The sequence below is a fragment of the Carlito syrichta genome, unplaced genomic scaffold (assembly GCF_000164805.1).
Source record: "Carlito syrichta isolate Samal-C Ts95f unplaced genomic scaffold, Tarsius_syrichta-2.0.1 Scaffold309408, whole genome shotgun sequence".
NCBI lineage: Eukaryota > Metazoa > Chordata > Mammalia > Primates > Tarsiidae > Carlito > Carlito syrichta.
Genome location: NW_007253504.1, coordinates 680627 through 703197, shown reverse-complemented (window position 1 = coordinate 703197; position 22571 = coordinate 680627). Strand labels below are relative to the sequence as shown.

Here is a 22571-nt window from a genome sequence, read left to right as displayed (position 1 = left end):
CATAATTATCATTGAAAAAGCTTAGTCCTTTCTCACTGCATTTCATCCTATTTATGGGATTGAGAAATTGTATAGCACGTGTTGCTATATAATTTATTTTAAAAGTGATTTTGTGTTTGTATTATACATAATAGGATATCTTCATGACTCTGGGTTGGCAGGATAATTTTTTAAATGTTTCGTTACTGATTATTTTCCTTTCCAAGTACAGCTCAGTTAAAACATGAAAGTACATATTAAAGTATAATATTAAAGTTATTATTGTCTGCTGAAGATATAATAGTTAACATATCTCTCTTTTTGGGTCATTTTTTATATTCTGGCTACTTTAAAATTGTATTAATTAACCAAGCACTTGAGGGAACAGTGCTTAAAATGTGGCATAAGCTAATTGATAAGGTAGAATAACTTATCATTTAAAAGCATATACTCTTGAGGCAGACAGATCTGGATTCAGGATGCAGCTGTATTAGTTACTAGCTGTGTGATCCCAGGCAGTTTACTCTTTAAGCCTCAGTTTTTTTCTTCTGTAGAATGGGAATAATAATAGAATTTGTCTCATAAGTTGTTATGAAGGTTAAAGGCATTAAAAAAAAAAAAAACCTGAAAAGTGCCTGGCTCATGAAAGCACTGGATAAATGTTAGCTAAAAAGCAGTTGGTAGGGATTTGTAATATGATAAAGAAAAGTTGTTCCCCAATTTGCAGATTAAGATAAAGACTTAAGGCAAAAGAGTGAGAGTGACTTTTCTTAAAACTGTAAGTTAGACCTTTTTTATAAAGATTAGCTGGATTTGTCAGGTAACATCATACCAATGGGAAGCTAATTTCAAAGCTCTATTATTAACAACAGAAAGAAAGCAAAGTTCCCAGTAACAACATGGTTGCGCTGCTTAATACTTGATGTGTTAGTAGCTGGATTTAGTTACTTTGTTTGCCTCTAAATGTTCAGAGTCAACTCTCTTAGTTTATTCCTGTAGTTAATAGATTTTATGGTATAGACTTTAGAGAATCCTATCTTCTAAAAGGCTTAAACCTTTGTTTTGATTTGTCTTTTTTCTATAGAGAAATTCCCAGAGGTGGAGTCATATGAAATAATAGAATCCTTCAATGTTGTTGCAAAGGAGGTTTTTAGAAATATTATTTTGAATGAATACAAAAGGTAAACTTTTTTAAAAAATGGAATTGAAGCGTATGCTGTCTTGGCAATTGCCCTGAAAATGGGAACTTGGCCAGGCCTGGGGACTCATACCTATAATCCTAGCACTTTGGGAGCCTGAGATGGGAGGATCACTTGAGTGAGAAGTTCAAGACTAGCCTTGCGCACATGGCGAGATCCTGTCTCAAAAATAAAATTAAATTAAAAAGAAAAATTTTATATATATATATATATATATATATATATATATATATAGAAAAATGGGAACTTGCTCAAAGGAAAGAACTAGTTTGGTTTTTTTTTCAATTAAACAGTTGAGAATTAAAATATTTTTTGTATAAATGAGCACTCACTGAAGAAAGAGTATGTGGGTTGTGTGGATGTGTGACCATCTCTCTTGGGCCTTGTGTGGAAAGTAGTGCTTCACAGTCCCGACTACACATCAGGATTACCTGTAGAGCTTTTAACAACACAAGTGTATAGGTTCAACTCCAGACATTCTGATTCAGTGGTACCTAGGATAGGGGCCAAGTATCTGTATTATTATTTTTTTAATTCTGCAGGGGATTATAATATGTAACTGGTGTTGAGAATTTCCTGGTAGATATAAAGAGATCATGTGTGGTTTTTCTGATGTCTATCATGGCTTTACATACTTATTTCCTTTATAGATGTGATGGTCGAGATTTGACTTCACTTAGGAGTATAAGTTGTGAGGTAGATATGTTTAAAACTCTTCATGGATCAGCATTATTTCAAAGGGGACAAACACAGGTAATATATGTAAAAAGTTACAATTATTTGCTGAATTAAGATTCCTTAATTCAATCTAATAAAAGTACATTATGTGAATAGTACAGGTGTTTATCATATGGCATGTATTATTCAGATTAATATCTGTGTTTTTTTATATAACTTTAATAGTTTTTTTAAGGTATAATTGCCATGCAGTAAACTGTGCATGTTTAAAGTGCATGATTTTATAAGATTTCACATGTATACAACTGGGAAACTATTACCACAGTCAAGGTAATGAACATATCAATTACCCCCAAGAGTTTCCTCATGCCTCTTTATAATTCCTTCTTCCTGCCCCTCCCTCCCCACAAGCAGCTGCTGATCTGCTTTTGTCACTGTAAATTAGTTTGCATTTTCTAGAATTATCTGGGTTTTTTATTGTCTCTTAATAGTAGGTATACAAAATTGAGTCACTCATACTCCTCAGTTTATGGCATATTGTCATTATTCAAGGTCCTCATTTGTTTTCTCCAGTTAGCTTGTACCTCAGTCCTATTCTTTTTGTTTACATAGGCACCCACTCTGTTTAACATGTATTTTTCTAGTTTACCTTCTGTTTGTTTATTTACTCACATGTATGTCCTTTGTTTTGTGTATGGTATTATGCTATATACTTCTTTCTTACTTGCTGCTTTAATTTTGCAATCTGACAGGTACCAAGTAGTATCTAGTTGCTTTAATTTGTATTTCCCTGATTACTAGTGAGGCTGAGCATCTCTATATAATAGCCAGTCAACATGTTCACTACATAAACCATCCTTGAGGACTGCACACCTCCAGGGTACTATTTTCTCATAAATGATATTCCTTAGCCTTGTGCATTGCAGTGGCCTTGCTTCAGGTTTGCTCTTTTGTGAAATTTCTTGGCCAATGTTTTACTTTTCCTTAATATGGTTTACTGTATTTTACCAGCTATTTTGCAGTAATTCATGTGTGTTATAAATATTAATCCTTTTCAGTAATTATATTTGTATATCTCCCTTTTTGTTGTTTGCATTTTAACTTAATGGTAGCCTGCATAACCTTAGAGTAAACTTAAAATCTTCAATCTTGATGTAGTTAATTCTACCCCTTTTCACTTTTGTGGTGTGTATTTTGAAGTTTTATTTAAGAAATTCTCCTTTACTGCAAAGTCACAAAATTATCCACCTGTATTTTTGTTCTAGCTTTCTAATTTTAACTATCAAATGAGACCCTTAATCTATCTTGGAATTTATTCCTTCACATGGTATGAAGTGAAAAACCTCCATAATGATCTAATTTTAAAACACCATTTACTAATAATTTATTTTTCCCACAGATTGGTGATATTACCTTATCATAGTCAAAATTTATAAATAAGCTTTTAAAATATATTCTCTTTCATTGTTATGTAAATATTCTGGACCAGTGTCAAAGTGTTTTAATTATTATGATTTTAGGTGGTATATTTTTTTTTCATTAATCAGTATTTTTTATTATGGTTTTGTGGGGTACAGTTAAGGATTAGGTGTACAATGACGTTTCATTCAGGCATTAGGTTATATCTTAATGTTGGAGAAGTAAATCTTCCCTATTTGTTTTCCCCTCCTCCCAAAATTTTCTTAGAATTTAGATATATTTGTTCCCACATTTGAATTTTAATATTACATCAAGTTGTCAAAAAATCTTTAGATTTACATTGCAATTCCATTTAATTTATGTATTAATTTAAGAGAGGAATGATATTTTTATAATTTAAGTTATGATCTTTACAATAAATATAATCTATCTCACCTTTGATTTGGATTTTTTTTTTTTTTTTTGAGTTGGAATCTCACTCTGCCCCCCAGGCTGGAGTGCAGTGGCACTCTCCTGGCTACTACAGCCTCGACCTCCTGGGTTCAGGCAATCCTACTGCCTCAGCCTTCCAAGTAGATGGAACTTCAGATATGTGCCACCACGCCCAGCTAATTTCTTTTTTAAATTTATTTATTGTAGAGATGTGGTCTCACCAAGTTGCCCGAACTGGTCTCGATCTCCTGGGCTCAGGAAATCTTCTCACCTCAGCCTCCCAAAGTGCTGGGATTACAGGCTTGAGCCACCGTGCTCAACCTGCTTTTATGCTTTTTAATAAAGCTTTAAAAACATCTTCATTAAGATATTCTGCGTACTTTTATTATCCATTCTGGCAACCTCTGCCTTTTTAACTGGAGTACTTAGTCTATTTGTGCTCAGTGTAATTATTGATGTGATTAAATTTAGGTCTGTCATTTCATTATTTGTTTTTCTTTGGTCTTTCTGTTTTTTTGTTCCTCTCTTACTTTCTGCCTTCCTTTTGAATTAACTGAATATTCTTTAGAATTCCATTTAATTTGTCTTGGTCTTTAACTATACCTTTGCATTATTTTTAAGTGGTTACTAAAGAGATTATGGTATACATCCTTAACTGTGCTTAACTTTTTAGAATTAATTTTGTACCACTTAACATAAAATGAAGATTTTGCAGCCATTTAGATTTATTTTCTTGTCTTTTCATCCTTTATGCTGTAGTTGTCTTATGAGTTACATCATTGTGTGTCATACACCCCACAAAGCAGTGTTGTGATTTTTACTTCAAACAATGAAGTATCTTAAAGAAGTGAAGAGGAAAAAGATAGTCTTTTATGTTGACCAACATATTTGCCATTTCTGGTGCTTTTCGTTCCTTCCTGAAGACCCAAGTATGGATTCAGTATTATTTCCCTTCAGTTTGACAAGACTTCCTTTAGTATTGTCCTGTGGATTGTCCAACAACAAATTCGTTTTTGTTTTTCTGATATGTTTATATTTTGCCTTTATGTACAAAGAATCTTCTTTTTGCTAGGTATAGAATTCCAGGTTGATCTTTTTTTCTGTTAGCACTTAAAGATGTTCCAGTGTTTTTTGTTCTCCATATTTTTCTGATGAAAAGGACACATTCAAATCATCATTCCTCATTCGTTATCTATAAAAGATATGGTTTTCTTTTTATTTATCCTGCTATGAGTTTCCTGAGCCTGAATTTGTAAATTTGTGTCTTTTGCCAAACTTGAGAAGTTTCAAACATTATATTTTCCTGCCTTATTCTCTCATCTCTCCTTCTGGGATTGCAAGTTACATATGTTGGTCCTTTTGATGCATTATCCCACAGGCCCCTGAGACTGTTCTCTTTTCCCTTCTTCAAACTGAACAGTTCTATAATTTTGTTCACTGACTCTTGTCATATCCTTTCCATTATAACATAATACATTTTTTTGACCGTCACTTTACTATACTCTGATGTAGTCATGTGCTCTTTGAGCCATGGTTGCCACCATGTTTCCTAAACTTTGGACCCCTCTCCTACCTTGGGGAGGTAAGTCAATCTCTAGCTTGCTCTCGCTCTCTCTCTCTCTCTGTCTCTCTCTCTCTGTCTCTCTCTCTCTGTCTCTCTCTCTCTCTCTCTGTCTCTCTCTCTCTCTCTCTCTCTCTCTTAATCTACATTCTAAATAAACTATATTTTCCAATGTACAATAAATAAATAAGCAAGGTAACAAAATTTTCAGTTTAGTGTCGGTCTCCATTCATTGTCTTTTCCCTTGAGAATGGGCCCAGTGTCTTGTTTCTTTGTAGGCTGTATTCTGGATATTGTGAATGATACACTGTAGAGTCTCTGGGTTTTATTATGTCTCTCCAAAGACAGATTTTTAAAATTCTTAAACAGGCAGTTTCATTGGCTGAACCTTTATTGAGGCTTCCTAGGTGGACTTATAATTCTTATAAACATTAGTTTCCTGTTCTTTCCCAGCACTACTAGTACAGTGCTTTATATATGTCATCTATGTGATGTTAGACCTTTGGATTCTTGAGGTTTACACATAGACTATTTATAGAATGAATAAGTATTTACTGTATTAAGTCCCTTGGCAAACTTTGTATAAAACGTACTTATCCCTTTTTTTAAAGAGTTAATTGAATCCTTTAAATATCTTTAGTTTTCTCCTTTGTAGTAAGTATATTAAAACCTGAGGAATTTCTTCTTTTTTAGGTGTTTTGTACTGTTACATTTGATTCATTAGAATCCAGTATTAAGTCAGATCAAGTTATAACAGCTATAAAGTAAGTTATGTTTTTATGATGGTATGTTTTATGATATTCCAGCATATAATTAAAGCTCGTGTTGTATATTCTTTTTTTTTTTTTTAACGTAATGGATAATTTTAATAGCTTCACATTTTTATAATTTTTAGATATCTTTGAAATGCCATAGTAATTGCTCTGGGGAAGCCATATTAGTCATTTTTAACCTGTATTTTTATACTTCATTTTTCTGTTTATATAGCCATAATTTTAAGGAATTTTCTTATGCTATATTGTCTTCTAAATAATTGGTTTGGAGCAAATATCAGTAAAGCATTTAATCCTTCAATGTGTGTCCATTGGGTTTCTGTCTCTAGAATAATTTCTCAGGCAGATTTCCTGAGTAATCTTGAATGGATAGGGGTTTTTAAAATTAGAAACGGGAGAGCAATAGGCAAAAGTTCCTGGGCTGAAAATAATCTGGAGGCTATTCATGTCAAACCGTGTCTAATCTCAGACCAGACTGTGATTTTGTACTTGGCTCTCCTCCGTTCCTAAAAAGTCAGCAGTAAAATGTTGATCAGTCTTGATGATGAGAATCTGTGTTGCTGTTCCACCAGCATTACTACATCAGAGTTCTGAGACTTACAGCCAGTTCTTTCTTTCCGCTGTGCCTAATGGAACTGCTTCCCTTTTCCATGTTCAGGGTCTCAGAAGACCACAAGATTCAGCTTCCCTTTTCCTACTGCCCAGCTGATGAGGACACTCTCCAGTATCTTCAGGATAGCCACCCTAATTGTTTTTCATGTGTCCAATAAAAGTGACAGTGCAACTCTGTGTGCAAAGGGGGAATGCAGAGCATTGGGCTTGGCCAGGGTACCTTCATATATTCTAGTCTTAGGTCTATAACCTACATACATGAGGGACACACACATCACTCAGTCACTCTTACCTTTGGTTTCCATTTTTTATTAAATGCATATACTAGGCCAATGGTCCCTATAGTCCTTTCTAGCTCGAAAAATCTATGATTCCTTTAGTCTTCAGAAGAAATTTGATTTTTAGATTTATTTTTCCAAGGTTTATGGTTACTCAGATTCTGCCCCAATTCAGGACTTTTCACATGTTGTCTGAGAAAAGGAGTAACTCTGAGATTTAACTAATGTGGCAGTAACATTTAGGATTCTCTCAATAGTTATTCATGCTTAAAAATACATCTCCTGTCTTAACATTCAAATCTGGGTGTTTAAGGGCTTGTATTTGAAGCAAAATTGTGTAGAATTCATTTATAAACCCCAGAAGAAAATACCATCTCACATTCATCCTTCAATTCTGGTTTTCTGTTTCAGACCAATATTTAGTAATACTCAATTGTTTTCAAAAATCCCTTTATATCTTTTTTAGTTATTTATTGAAATAAATTTGCTTGTATCTGTATGTTGTTTTTAATATTATACCTTTTGTTTGCAGCGGAATAAAAGATAAAAATTTCATGCTGCATTATGAGGTAAGATTATGTTTTTCTCCTAACATTTTATTTTGAAAAATACTTCGTATACATCAAAGTTGAAAGAACTTTACAGTGACTATACATATATTCACTACCTTGGTACTATCATTAACATATTTATTGTGCTAGTTTTATCATATGTCTGTTCAGGTCAATTCTGGGGCTATTTTATTGCATACAGAAGGGATTTGGAGAGAAAAGTAGTTTCTAATTAACAACTTCCTGTTCAGTGTCATATATAAAAGTCAAAGGATATGTAGCAATGTTGTTTTTAGGCAAGAAAGAGTTATAACTATATACAAGTTTGTCAAACAAAAGTGAAGCTTTTCAGATAACTGACAAGTTACCTTCTCCCATTAGCTCATTTAAATGTTCATATTTTTATGCAGTTGGTTAGTAGTGAAAGATCTGAGGTATTTAATATTAACTTACTTTATGTGAAGTCATTATATGTCATTTAATTTGTAACTGATTGTATTCACAACTTATCTGAAAGGACCAGACACAACATATACTGCTTTTAATTTTATTATTTGAAGAATATATGAATATACCATGGGAGGCTAGTATAAATTAGCAAGTCACTTCACTTTTGAATAAACCTTGTTGGTTACCCAGCATCCCAACATTTCAGTTTTGTTGAAACTGCTATAATCAGTGGAGAACATTTTAACATAGAAAGCATATGAGGGCAACCCAAGAAAACTAGGAATTATCTTTTGGAGGGCGGGCCCCTTGTGGTACAGGCTTCCCTGACTAGGTTAGTGTTCTAGGAACCCATTAGCATCAGTGTACCAGCTAGTATCTGTGTTTGGCTTCGGTGAATTTCTTTTTTGGAGTTTCTTTTAACACATTCTCCTCCTTTACATTCTTTTCTTTATAGTCTATCTGTTGAAACCCCAGAGTCATTTGTTCAATAGTCTCCTACAGCTTGGATATCTCTGATTGCACACTCATAGTCTAGTTCAACATTTTCCTGTGTCCTCACTATTTCCTGCAAATTGACTGGTAGATCCAGAGACTTAATCAGATTCCTGCTTCATTGCTCTTTTTAAAAAATTTCTTGTTAACCTGGCATTCCAGATTTTTTTTTTTACGGGAAATCTTCTGGTAGATCCCGTAAATTGACTGGTAGATCCAGAGACTTGATCAGATTCCTGCTTCATTGCTCTTTTTAAAATATTTCTTGTTAAACTGGCATTCCAGATTTTTTTTTTTTTTTTACGGGAAATCTTCCTATTTTTAAATGATCACAGCTAATTCATATCCCTTTAAGATAACATGGGCATCAAAATGGTTTGCAAACTCTGGCTAAAGTAAAACTCTTATGGAAAAGGTCTCTGTTTTCTCCATACATTTCTATCATTACATTTTGCTTGAGAAATATTTCAAAATATGCATATTTCAAAACATACAGTTTCCTGTCCCTGTGTTTCATATCTGATAGAAGTGGTAGAGAGAATTATACAACTCTATACAATTCTAGAAAATATACATTAAATCTGAGTTCAAAGAAATAATGCCAGTTATGGTGGCTCATGCCTGTAATCCCAGCACTTTGGGAGGCAGAGTCGAGAGGATTGCCTGAATTTAGGTGTTTGAAGCCAGCCTGGGCAACTTGGAGAGACCTCCTCTCTACAATAAATCAGAAAATTAGCTGGGTGTGGTAGCATGTGCCTATAGTTCCAGCTACTTGAGAGGCTGAGTCAGAAGGATCCTCTGAGTCCAGCAGGTCAAGGCTGCACACCGCTGTCCTCCAGGCTGTGTGACAGAGTGAGATTCCAACTCAAAAAAAAAAAAAGAAAGAAAAATATGTACCTTGCTATTCAAAAGAAATCTGATTCTTCAGTGTGTACTTCTTTTTATATATGTATTTATATTCATTACCAAAATATTTTGTAATTATTAATAATTTAAACACTATGCAATGTATGGTATAAATCCTCATACTTATCCACTTCCCACCCACTAATTCACTTACACAGTAGACGTAACCCTTTTAGTAATTTGGCATATTTGCTAAATTTACACCAAGACATTTTCTGTATATTTATTAAAGTACTTTTTAAATAAAACAGAAATGAGATTCTACTATTTTGTAATTTGTATTATTTTGGAAAGATAGACATCTTTTCATGTCAGTTGTAAGTTTGTATGTGTTTTTGTTTTTAAGTTTCCTCCGTATGCAACTAATGAAATTGGCAAAGTCACTGGTTTAAATAGAAGAGAACTTGGGCATGGTGAGTACAAATCTTCAAACTTATATAGTGTTCTTACAAAGTCTTAGTACATTTTTTGCTTATTGTTTTCTATTCTAATTTAGGTGCTCTTGCTGAAAAAGCTTTGTATCCTGTTATTCCCAAAGATTTCCCTTTCACCATAAGAGTTACATCTGAAGTCCTAGAGTCAAATGGTATAGTATTAAAATATTTCTTTTATAATAGAAATGACCAGATTTTAAATTTTCAAGTTTATGTTTATTACTATAGGCCCCAAGCCTATTACAAGAGAAAATGTGTTCATTTAATCATATATTTGTCTGAATCTCTGTTCTTAGCTAGAAAATTGTTTTGAAAGAAATATGCGACAAGTATATTTCTTTATCTGTTATAATAGACCCAGTTTGAGTTATTTCTTTATTTTTACAAACAAACTACAGAACATGGTTGGCATGGAGAGAAGAAGGCCAAGTAGAGTGATTCATTAGGCAGGGAATACCCGTCACATATCATACATGAATAATAAGTGGACATCACAGGGTGAGTCTGGGCTAAAAGGCCAAATTTAAACTTAAAATTAGTTCATGGATCAAGGGAAAGTACAGTCATTATAGGCAGAAAGGACACAGAATTCTTAAAGGTGTAGGACATATAAATCAGTTATTCACAGGTTTTGAGGGGAAAATACTTCAAAAAAAAAGCAAGCTCAGAAATTAAGCTAAAGACTTTTCTGTTCTCTAATGAACTAACGGGCTTATGACTCATTGAAAACACCAAAGCCCTGTATCTTTAACTATTTTTGATTAAACAAGAAAAGAGGTATGCTAGTACTTCTGGGAGTTTTCTTAGAATCAATACTGTCCAATAGAACTTTCTGTGATTTGAAAATTCTCTATATCTGTGTTATCCAGTTGAAAAATTGAATTTATTTCTATTCATTTAAATTTAAGTAGCCACATGAGGCTAATGGCTTCCATATTGTACTGTGCAGCTTGGTAGTTTACAGCTTAGTATAGCTTGCCTTAAGTGCTTTTAAAAAGAAGGAAGAGAAGACTATTTGTATTATAATTGAATATTTGTAAGAAAATAACTAATAGTAATAATTTTCTAGATTTTACAAATTAGTATAATATAAAGCAGGATTTTTTTTCTATAGGGTCATCTTCTATGGCATCTGCGTGTGGTGGAAGTTTAGCACTAATGGATTCAGGTAAAAGAATTCTCTCTCAAAGCTGGTAATACTTTATGCACACCTGATTACTAAAAAATATGTTTTCTTGGGCAGCGGGTGAGGATTCGCCAGGTATGCTAGTCCAAAATGAAGTTCAATCCCTTTGTGACTTCAGACCGAAGCAAGAACTGCAAAAGGCATTTTAATATGCCTTTCCCCATTTGCAGTAAGATTATGTCTTCCCCTCTCTCCAAAGAACTGAGACAGAAGTACAATATTCAATCCATGCCCATCCATGAACTTGATGAAGTTTAAGGTTGTGTGAGGACACAATAAAGGTCAGCAAATTGGCAGAGCAGTCCAGGTTTACAGGAAGAATTATGTCATCTACATTGAACGGATGCAGTGGGAAAAGGCTAATGGCACAACTGTCCATGAGAGCATTCACACCAGCAAGGGGTTATCACCAGGCTAAAACCGGACAAAGGCCGCAAAAAAAATCATTGAACAGAAAGCCAAATCTTATTAAGTAGGAAAGGAAAAGGGCAACTACTAGGAAGAAACCATTGAGAAAATGCAGGAATAAAGTAATCTTATATACAACTTCCATTTAAAACTGCTAGCATGAAGAGGAAAAAAAAAATTATGATTTCTTTAAATTTGGATTTTAGTAAAACTCAAAGTTAAACTTACGGATGACCAAACCAAGCAAGAAGGAAGCAAGATAGTTCCAAAGTGTAAGGTGTTAGATATCCAGGAATCTGCTGGACTCGTTTTTAGCTAAAAGCAGTCCTCTAGAAATTAATTACTTGCCTTAGTGACCCAGTGAACCTTCTCAGCTCTCAAAGGGTGAAAAACTCCAAAATTGCTTCCAATTGCCAAGGAAGTTTTGATTAGTAAGCAGAATTAGGACTTATAAGAGAAAGCAAACATGTAATCTTCTAGCCAATTTATACAAGCCACAAGAAGAACAGTGCAACTCAGAATTGCTCACAGAATTTTAGGAAGGCAGACTACAAGTGGTTCAGTGTAATTCCTGAGTCTGAAACCCCAAAAGGGAAACAATAAGCATGCTAGGAGATTCTTAAAACCAGTTTCTGCCAAGCAGTCACCCGTGATGCTGTTCAAGAAGAAAGGGAGAAGGAACCTAAAGACACTGAAGAGGCCATACACGGAGTTCTTTGATGAGTTCACACATTACTGTACTGGTATGAAAGATGGCTGGGCATAGTGGCTCATGCCTGTAATCCCAGCAATTTTGGGAGGCGGAGGCAAGAGGATTACCTGAGCCCAGGAGTTCAAGACCAGTCTTGGCATCTTGGCAAGACCTCGTCTCTGCAATAAATCAAAAACTTAGCCAGGCATGGTAGCGCATGCCTATAGTTCCAGCTACTTGGGAGACTGAGGCAGAAGGATCCCTTGAGCCCGGCAGGTCGAGGCTGTGTTGGCGGTGGCCATGTGTGTGCCACTGCACTCCAACCTGGGTGGCAGAGTGAGATTCCGACTCAAAAAAAAAAAAAAGAAAGATAGAAGAAGGACATAGCCAAAGATAAAATGAAAAAATGGTATGAGTATGTAATAATACTATTTAGAAAAAAAATAAAACTTAGAACAGGCCAAAACAAATTTTTTTAAATGCTAAAGGCACTTTTCTAGTTGTATTTAATAGAGAGAAACTTAATCTGGTATTTAAAGTAACTGGTAAGATATTGCTTCTGTTTCATCTTCATTCTTCTATTTAACAAATCTGCTACTGTGTGATGCCTATGTGCCAAGCACTGATCTAAGTTCTTAGGACGTGGTAATTATCAAAACAGTCCTTATCCTCATGGGGCTTGTGTTTCTCAGTCTTCCAAATTTCATATTGGAAAATACTGAACAAATCTTGAAAAAAATGAACTGAAAGATAAAGGAAGACATCATAGGAAAGCCTTTATCTGCTTTAAATGAATTCAGACCTTTTATTCTAGATAAAATCCCATCTAGGTAATGGTGAGAACTTTGGTATTAAATTTTTGAGCCATGATGTCAGTCTTTGAGAAATCATGGAGAGTGGTATACCAGAGATAGAAAAAGTTTTTATTATTGCAAGAGAAGAAAAGTATTTTCTGTAAAGTATAAAGTATAACTCAGTGAAATTGACAGTGGCTCTTAATAAAACTCTTTTTATTTTTATTTATTTATTTTTTTGAGTTGGAGTCTCACTCTGTCGCCCAGGCTGGAGTGCAGTGGCACCCTCATGGCCAATGCAGCCTCAACCTGCTGGGCTCAGGCATCCTTCCTTCTCAGCCTTCCAAGTAGCTGGAACTACAGGCACGCCCCACCATGCCTGGCTAATTTGATTTATTATAGAGATGAGGTCTCACTAAGTTGCCCAGGCTGGTCTCGAACACATGGGCTCAGGCAATCCTCTCACCTCAGCCTCCCAAAGTACTGGGATTATAGGCATGAGCCACCGCACCCGGCTTAAGAAAACTCTTAACAGCTTATAAAAAGAATAGTTTGTAAGTATTTTAGAAAGGAAAGAGGCTGCAGAGAGAAAGAGCCAGAAGGAACTCCCCAAAAATAAGTCATACCATAGTAAACTTATTTTCTGTTTTTGAAAAAATTTAATTTGAGGTGGGGTCCTGCTGTTTGCAGTGTGTACAGAGTTCAACTTCACAGTTCATGATACCTTTGTTTAATTGATACAGACATTTACACTGGCTGATTGTCACAACTTATAACTGGTTAAAGGATGAGCAAAGACAACTGGTTAATCTTATTGGCAAGTTGGAGAGGGGTTTCAAGTGGAAGAGTTGAGAATCCCTCATGGCTCAAGCCTGTAATCCCAGCACTTTGGGCCAAGGCGAGGGGATTGCCTAAGTTCAGGTGTTCGAGACTAGCCTGGGCAACTTGGTGAGACCTCATCTCTACAATTAAATAAATAAATAAAAATAAGTCGGGCATGGTAGTACATGCCTGTAGTTCAAGCTACTTGGAAGGCCAAGGCAGAAGGATCGCTGGAGCCCAGCAAGTCAAGTATGTGGTAGATGTGAGCATTCCACTGCACTCCAGCCTGGGCGACAGAGTGAGACTCCAACTCAAAAAAACAGTAAATAAATAAATAAAACCAGATGGAAATGTAGTAGTCTGAGCCACTTATACTCAACCTAGTTCATCTGTCACTCTATCACTGTCTATCATATCATCATCTGTCTTGTCCATATTTGTATTATCACCTCTTTGATCTGCTGGTATCTTTTTATGTTTGTTTTTGAACCTTTAAGCTTTTTCAAAAATTGGGTACCATTTGTATCACTGGAGCACAGGACAGTAGCTGACTTAGGACAGAGCAAGCACTTGTGTTTGAATTGAATTGCATATTCTTTATTGGCCCTTCCCACAGGACTTGACATTCATTCATACCAAATTTAATATTTTTGCCTTTTTTTCTTTGATTCTAATTTAATTTTTTAATATTTGGCTCCATACGTTTTCTGTTTATCATTTAACAAGTCAGTCACTCATTCCTTTTTGTCAGTATCTTCCTTATTGGTAGGCCAGTGTTCTCAGTCAAATCAATAATGAAAACACTGAAAGACACACAGTTGAAGATGAAGCATTCTCTTTTTTTTAGTTAGAGTCTCACTCTGTCACCCAGGCTTGAGTGCAGTGGCACGCTCACAGCCTCTGCAGCCTCAACCTGTTGGACTCAGGCGATCCTTCCACCTCAGCCTTCCAAGTACCTGGAACTACAGGCATGTGCTACCACACCTGGCTTGGTTTTTTTTTTTAATTTTATTTATTGTAGAGATAAGGTCTCGCCAAATCACCCAGGCTGGCTTCGAACCCGTGGACTTAGGCAATCCACTCACCTCTGCCTCGGCCTCGGCCTCCCAAAGTGCTGGGATTATAGGCATGAGCCATCACGCCCAGCTTCCACCTGGTTTTAAAGGCTAAATAGTTGTAGACCAAGCATATTAGTGTTCCCGTGGAACACTATTGATTGTTGTATACTATTAAAAAAAAGTTCTGTTCTAAAGTAAGTTTGAGCAGGGTTCAGAGGTTTATTTAATACAGGTTAAGAGGACTTTACTAAGCTAATGTGATGTGAGTACTGAATCTCCAGGAATAGGATGTGTAATATTTCTCAAACTTTTTTTCACCACAGAGTATGTACAAAATTTTCCTGAAAGTAGATAGAGGAATTTGAATGATTTTATGTAAAAAAAAAAGAAAGAAAATAAAAAAGTAGATTATTTCAATGTGTAATTTTTTTTTTTTTTTTTGAGTTGGAGTCTTACTCTGTTGCCCAGGCTGGAGGGCAGTGGCACACTCACGGTCACCACAACCTTGACTTACTGGGCTCAGGTGATTCTTCCGCGTCAGCCTTCCAAGTAGCTGGAACAACAGGCATGCACCACCACACCTGGCTAATTTTTTGATTTATTGTAGAGATGAGGTCTTACCAAGTTGCCCAGGCTGGTCTCAAACCCCTGGGCTCAAGCGATCCTCTCACCTCAGTCTCTCAAAGTGCTAGGATTATAGGCGTGAGCCACCGCACCCTGTCTGTATTTTTTTTTCATATAGTTTTTCCTAGCTTAGATGATAAAATACCCTGGGAGGTGAGGTGTGAGAGACTAGAAGGTAAAGGGGAGAGACTAAAATCTGGGAAATCAGACAGGGAGATTGTTGCCAGAACAAGAAATGATGTGGACTTGGACTAAAGGAGTTGCAATATATATTTCAATATTTAGAGGAAAGCACAGCTTTCTTTTTTTTAAATATATATTTTATTTTAAAGATGTGGGGTACTAGTCAGGATTAGGTATCCAGTGGACATTGTGCTGGTAAAGTTTGGGCCTCCCTTTGGTCCCCACTTTGCCTGGTTTGAGATCTGGTACCCTTATTGATGTTGTGTGTGTCCCCCCCATCCCTACCCTGATAATATTCTGCACTGCCAATCCCTTTCTTACAGTATTATGGTAAATATTCAGGGTCCACGTATGAGTGAGAACAAATGGAACTCTTCTCTTTGTTTCTGTAATAGATCACTGAGTATTATAGAGTCTAAAGCTATCCAAGTTGCTGCGAAGTCCTTATGTTTGACCCTCTTTTACTGTGAAGTGCATATGTTTGGCTGCATAATATTCCATCTTGTATATGTACAACATTTTTTTATCCAGTCCAGTTTTGATGGACAGTATGGTTACGGTTAGTTCCATGTTTTTGCTGTTGTGAATATTGCTGTAATAAACATGCATGTTCAGGTATCTTTTTGTAGAATGATTTGAGTTCCTCTGGGTATCTGAGTAGGGGAATTGCTGGGTCATATGGAAGGTCAATTTCTAGTTCTTTTAAAGATATCCACAATGTTTTCCATGAAGGTTGAACTAGTTTGCATTCCCACCAGCAGTGCAGAAGCGTTCCCTTTTCTCCACATCCTCACCAGCATCTGTTGTTTGTTTTATGAATGGTGGCCATTCTTACTGGGGTTGGGTGGTAGCTCAGTGTGTTTTTAATTTGCATTTCTCTGATGATTAGTGATGCTGAGCACTTTTTTATGTGTCTGTTTGGTGCCTGTATATCTTCTTTAGATAAGTGCCTATTTCATGTCTTTAACCCACTTTTTAGTGGGGCTTTGTTTTTTTCCTTTTGGCACATTTGATTTTCTTGCAGATTCTGAATGTTAGGCCTTTGTCAGATACACAGTTGTCAAATATTTTTTCCCATTCTGTGAGCTGTCTCCCTGCTCTCTTGATGGTTTCTTTTGCTTTGTAGAAGCTTTTCAGTTTGATAACGTCCCACATGTCTGTCTTATCTCTTATGACATGGACACCAGGAGTTTTGATCAGAAATTGGTTGCCTACTTCGATTTCCATAAGGGTGCCACCTGCATTTTCTAAGATTCTTTTACAGTTTGAGGTTTTATGTTTAGGTCTTTTATTCATTTAGAGTTAATTTTTGTGTATGGTGATAGGTAGGGGTCGTGTTTCAATCTTCTGCATATGGTCAGCCAGTTTTCCCAGCACCATTTACTAAATAAGTTCTCTTCTCCCTAGTGGCTGTTGTTGAAGACTTTGTCAAAGGTGAGTTAGTTGAGAAATTGAGATTTTGCTTCCAGAATCTCTGTCCTGTTCCATGGTCCATATGCCTGTTCTTATACCATTACCTAGCTGTTTTGATTATCGTAATCTTATAGTAAAGTTTAAAGTCTGGAGGTGTGGGCCGGGCACAGTGGCTCAAGCCTATAATCTCAGCACTTTGGGAGGCCGAGGCAAGAGGATTGCCTGAGCTCAGGGGTCTGAGACCAGCCTGGCCAACTTGGTGAGACTTTGTCTCTACAATAAATCAAAAAGTAAGTTGGGCATGGTAGTGCATGCCTGTAGTTCTAGCTATTTGGAAGGCTGAGGTAGAAGGATCGCCTAAACCCAGCAGGTTGAGGCTGCAGTGGCCATGCACGTGCCACTGCACTCCAGCCTGGGCGACAGAGTGAGACTCTGACTCAAAAAATAAAAATGGCCGGGCTCGGTGGCTCAGTCTGTAATCCCGCGCCTTTGGGAGGCTGAGGTGAGTGAATTGCCTGAGCCCGCGGGTTCGAGACCCGCCTGGGCAGTGAGACCTCATCTCTACAATAAATCAAAAAATCAGCTGGGTGTGGTGGCGCATGCCTGTAATTCCGGCTACTCGGAAGGCTGAGGCGGAAGGATCTCTGGAGCCCAGCAGGCCGAGGCTGCGGTGGCCGGGAGCGGCCACTGCACTCCAGTCTGGACGACAGAGTGAGACTCCAACTCAAAAAAATAAAAAAATAAAAAAAAATAAAAAAAATAAAAATGAAGTCTGGAAGTGTGATACCTCCCACTTTGTTTCTTTTGCTAAGAATTATTTTGGCTATTTGTGGTCATTTATGTTTCCGTATGAATTTCTATATTGTCATTTCCAGGTCTGAAAAGAATGATGTTGGTTATTTAATGGGTATTGTGTTGAATCTGTAGATTGTCTTTGGTAGGATGGACATCCTAACAATGTTGACTCTTCCTGTCCATGAGCATGGAATATTTTTCCATTTATTTGTATCTTCTTGGATCTCTTTGAACAGTGTTGTGTAGTTTTCATTATAAAGGTTTTTCATTTCTCTGGTTAGGAAGATGCTGAAGTATTTCTTTTTTTGTGTGGCTATTTGTGAATGGGATTGTGCTTTTTATTTGTTTCCCTGCTTGTTTGTTGTTGGTATATAAGAATACAACTGCCTTGCACATTTATTTTGTACCCCGAGACTTGGCCAAAGTCCTTTATTAGTGAAAGGTTTTTGACAATTCTCTTAAATTTTCGAGGTATTGGATCATATCAGCAAAGAGGGATAACTTAACTTCCTCTTTTCCTATTTGGATACCCCTGATTTCCTTCTCTTGTCTAATTGCCCTAGCTAGGACTTCCAACACAATGTTGAACAAGAGAGGTGAGAACAGGCAGCCTTGTCTTACACTGGTTTTCAGGGAAAATCAGCCCTGCCTCCAGATATGAAACCTACTTAGTCATGGTAGATGGTTTTTGAGATGTGTTGTTGGATCCGGTTTGCTGGAATCTTGAGAATTTTTGCATCTATGTTCATTAAAGATATTGACCTGTAGTTTTCTTTTTTTGTTGGATCTTTACCCAGCTTGGGTATCAGTGTGATGTTAGCTTCATTAAACTTGGGAATAATTTTGTTTATCTCAAATGCCTGGAATACTTTCAAGAGGGTTGATGTCAGCTCTTCTTTGTATGTTTTGTAGAATTCCGCTGGGAAGCTGTCTGGTCCAGGGCTTTTTTTGTAGGTAGTTTTCTTATATTAGAGTCTATTTCCTGGGTTGTTAATTGGTCTATTTAGTGTCTTGGTGTCTTCTGTTTCTACCCTGGAAAGTTGTGTGATACCAGAAAGTCCTCCCTTTCATTTAGGTTATCAAGTGTGTTTCCATACAGGTGTGCATGGTAATCTGATAATCTTGTGTATTTCTTCGGGGTCAGTTGTGATTTGATCTTTTGCATTTCTGATTGTGTTTATTTGGGCTTTTTCTCTCTTCTTGGTCATTCTGGCTAGGGATCCATTGATCTTGTTTATTCTTTCAAAAAGTCAGCTTTTTTGTTGTTGATTTTTTTTCTATGATACTTTTGTTTTCTATGTCCCATATTTGGGATTTTACTTTGGTGATCTGGATTCTTCTGCTAAAGTTAGGGTTTTGGTGGTCTTGTCTTTCCAGCTTCTTTAGGTGTTGTTAGGCTGTTAACTTGTTATCTTTCCATTTTCTTGATGTGTGTTCAAAGAGATATAAATCCCTCTCCTAGAACTGCTTTCATGTCCTCCCAGAGGTTTTGGTAAGATGTTTCTTCATTTTCATTTGTTTCTAGGATTCTTTTAATTTCTGTTTTGATTTCTGTGTTGACCCAGTCAGTCATTCAGCATCATGCTGATTAGTGTCCATGTCTTTGTGAGGTTTAGGGGAAATTTGTTGGTGTTGATATTTATTTTTATTCCATTGTTGTCTGAGAAGGTGAATGGCAGTATTTTGATCTTAGGAAATTTGTTTATGCTTGATTTATGGCCAAGGATGTGACCAATCTTGGCGTACATTCCATGTGGTGATGAGTAGAATGCATATTCTGTGGTTTTGGGGTGGAGTGTTCTGTAGGTATCTATTAAGACCATTTGGTCAAGTGTCAAGTTGAGGTTCCAAATCCCTTTGATGATTTTTGCCTGAGTGACTATCTAGGGTTGTTAGTAGGATATTTAAGTCCCCAACTATAATAGTGTTAGAGTCAATATCTTTTTTTTAGTTTACTTAGTAGTTGCTTTATAAACACTGGTGCTCCTGTTTTGGGTGCATGTATGTTTAGGATGGATATTTCTTTTTGATAGATTGAACCTTTTATCATTTTGTTATGTCCTTTTATATATTTTTAAAATGTGATAGCTTAAAGGTTATTTTGTCTGATATTAAGATTGCAGCTCTTACCTTCTTTTGTGAGTCATTCACCTGGAAACTCGTTTTCCATCCTCTACTTTGAGTCTGTGTACATCCCTTGTGGTGAGATGCATTTCCTGGATACCTCAAATTGTTGAGTCATGGTGTCTTATCCAGTTTGCCATTCTGTGCCTTTTCATTGGTACATTTAGTCCATTCACATTCAGGCTGATTATTGAAATGTGATTGTTTATCCCCATCATGAGGTCCTTATAAAGTTTTTTCTCTGTTTTAACTTTTGGGTTGATGTATGTGTGTATTTTCCATTTTGCTGTCATTATGTATTCTCTGTTGATTCTGTGTTCTGCTGTACTCTTGGGAAGTGCATGGTCATTCTTTTTCTTCTTTCTTCTGTGCTTAATACCTTTTTAAATGTCACCTGTAGACTTAGTCTGGAAGCTGCATAATCTCTTAGGGATTTGATATCTGGGAAAGATTTTAATTCTCCATCGCAGATGAAGCTGAGCTTGACTGGGTAGAAAATTCTTGGTTGAAATTGTTTATCTTTGAAGACTTTGAATATCAGACTCCAGCCCCTTCTAGCTTGTAGTGTTTCCGCCAGTAGGTCTGCTGCTGTTCTGATTGGTTTTCCCTAGTAGGTAGTCTAACCTTTGTGTCTTGCTGCCTTTAGGATTTTTTCTTTTGTACCTACTTTGTGTTGGCATATTACTATGTATCTAGTTGTTGACTTTTTCATTTGATGTCTTGTGGGGGTTCTCTGTATCTCTTGTGTTTGGATGGTCACATCTCTGGTGAGATGGGGAAATTTTTCTTGGATAACCTCTTGGAATACTTGTTCCAAGTTGTTCTCCATTTCCCTTTCTTCTTCTCGGATACCAATCAGATGTAGATTCAACCTCTTGATATAATCTCACATCTTTTAGAGACTTTGTTCTTTCTTTCGGAGTTTCCTTTCTGTTTTTTTACAGATTGGATTAATTCCATGTTTTGGTCTTCAAGTTCTAAGACTCTTTCTTCTGTTTGATTTATTCTGCTTTCCATGCTTATCATCTTGTTATTTATTTCCTGGATGAAACTTTTTATGTCTAAAATCTCTGTTACAAGTTATTTCAGTGTCGCATCTTGTCTTCTTGAGTCTTACTCACTAATCCCTGTTGTATTATGGGGCCAGTTGTTGGTGACTTCCATTGTTTGGGCTCTGCAGTCTGATTTTTCAGGTGTTTTCTATTTGCTACACTGGGAATTACCTGTGTTCTTCTATTTATTTTTCCTCATGTGCCACAGATCTTTCTTTTCTCTTTAGTTCCATTATTCAATGGCAGCAGGAGAGGCTTTCACTTCTGGTGTTTGCTCAGTTCACTATTCTTCCCTGATCAAGGATCTGAATTTGTTCTATTTTGAAACAGGACTGTGGGTGGGAAACTTTGCTGTCTGATCTCTTCAAGGGTCTTCCTCAACCTTTTCTGGTCACATACCCTTTGTCCCGTGACTGAATCAGAGTAGAGAATGAGGCAACTGAGACTCAGCACTCATCCTGTCCCTCCAGAGTTTGTGTTTTAGGATATTCCCTCTGGGTCACAATCAACCCTTAAGTAGCTAATCTACTGGACATAGAGATTGGGTCTGTCACTCCATAGTGAGCAAGCCAGAGCACTTTCCTGCCCAGTTTTCAAGATGGTTGCAAGATGCCTCTTTTTGTCTTCTCTAGTGGGGCTCTGACTATGGGCTCTCTCACTCTGCTCTCTCCGCAGCCCTTGCTGCCCATGTCCAGCCAGGCACTGCAGTGGTGAGGCAGAGTCTCAAACCAGCAGTCACTCCCAGCAGCTTCTTCCTGGGAAGGGGTTTGCTGATTTTTTTTAAATGGTGCTTGGCTCCTGCATCCTGGGAAGCACCAGGATCCAAGCAGAGCAGCTGCGGCACCAGCCATTTCACCCGGAGAGCCCTGGCCACTTATTTCGAGTCTCACTTACTCATAGACACATATGCAAAATTTTCCATACACTCACTTACTGACACTAGGATTCTCACTGGCTCCGTTACCATCTTCCTCCTTCTTCCAAGGACAACTTTCTTAAAAATTTTAGAGGATAAATTAAACAGATCTTTGTGACTTGATAGGATAATAGGAAATGAGGAAAGAAGTGTTGATATTCAGGAATGCAGAAGGAAATGAATTTATTTGGAGTGATTCCATTTTGAATATATATATTTAAAGTGCTTTGGGGACATTTAGCTGGAAATGTCCAATGGGTTTTATAGATCCAGGGCTTGGCAAAGAGAGCTAGGCAGAGGGGATTTTTTTTTTATGTCATCAGTATTAGAGGTGGTAGTTAAAACTGTGAGTATCGATTAAATTATTTAGAGAGAATGAAGTGAAATTCCTAGCACAGTCCTCAGTCCAAAGTAAGTTCCAAGTGATCAAAATGTAAACATTTTTAAACAAATGTAACATGGAAGATTTTATCAAAATCTTAGAGAAGAAAAGCCTTTCTAAGCAAAATCCAAAAACCATGAATGCATAAACTAGAAATTCTACACAGAAAAAAAGGCAACACAAGCAAAGTCAACAAACTAAGAAATAATATATTTTATATTTTATTTAACATAATATTTATACTTATATTTTAATAAGATATATCCATATGAAGAGAAAATAATTTAAAGACTACTAACCAAGTAGGAGAATGGTTGAAGGCCATGAATAGATAGTTCTAGAAACACATAAAAATGGTT

At 36.5% G+C, this 22571-nt stretch overlaps 1 protein-coding gene and 1 pseudogene across 2 annotated transcripts in view; both read left to right on the top strand.

The window, feature by feature from the left end:
• The window catches only part of PNPT1 (polyribonucleotide nucleotidyltransferase 1), a 54032-nt gene that overhangs the window by 19982 nt on the left and 11479 nt on the right, over positions 1-22571 (top strand). For both annotated transcript variants that reach the window (XM_008067213.2, XM_008067214.2), the window contains exons 12-18: positions 1064-1160; positions 1829-1931; positions 5962-6032; positions 7464-7500; positions 9677-9743; positions 9827-9916; positions 10879-10932. In XM_008067213.2, coding sequence (XP_008065404.1) covers positions 1064-1160; positions 1829-1931; positions 5962-6032; positions 7464-7500; positions 9677-9743; positions 9827-9916; positions 10879-10932 — 519 coding nt within the window. The remainder of the gene's footprint in view (positions 1-1063; positions 1161-1828; positions 1932-5961; positions 6033-7463; positions 7501-9676; positions 9744-9826; positions 9917-10878; positions 10933-22571) is intronic.
• LOC110596472 lies at positions 11041-11479 on the top strand (annotated as a pseudogene).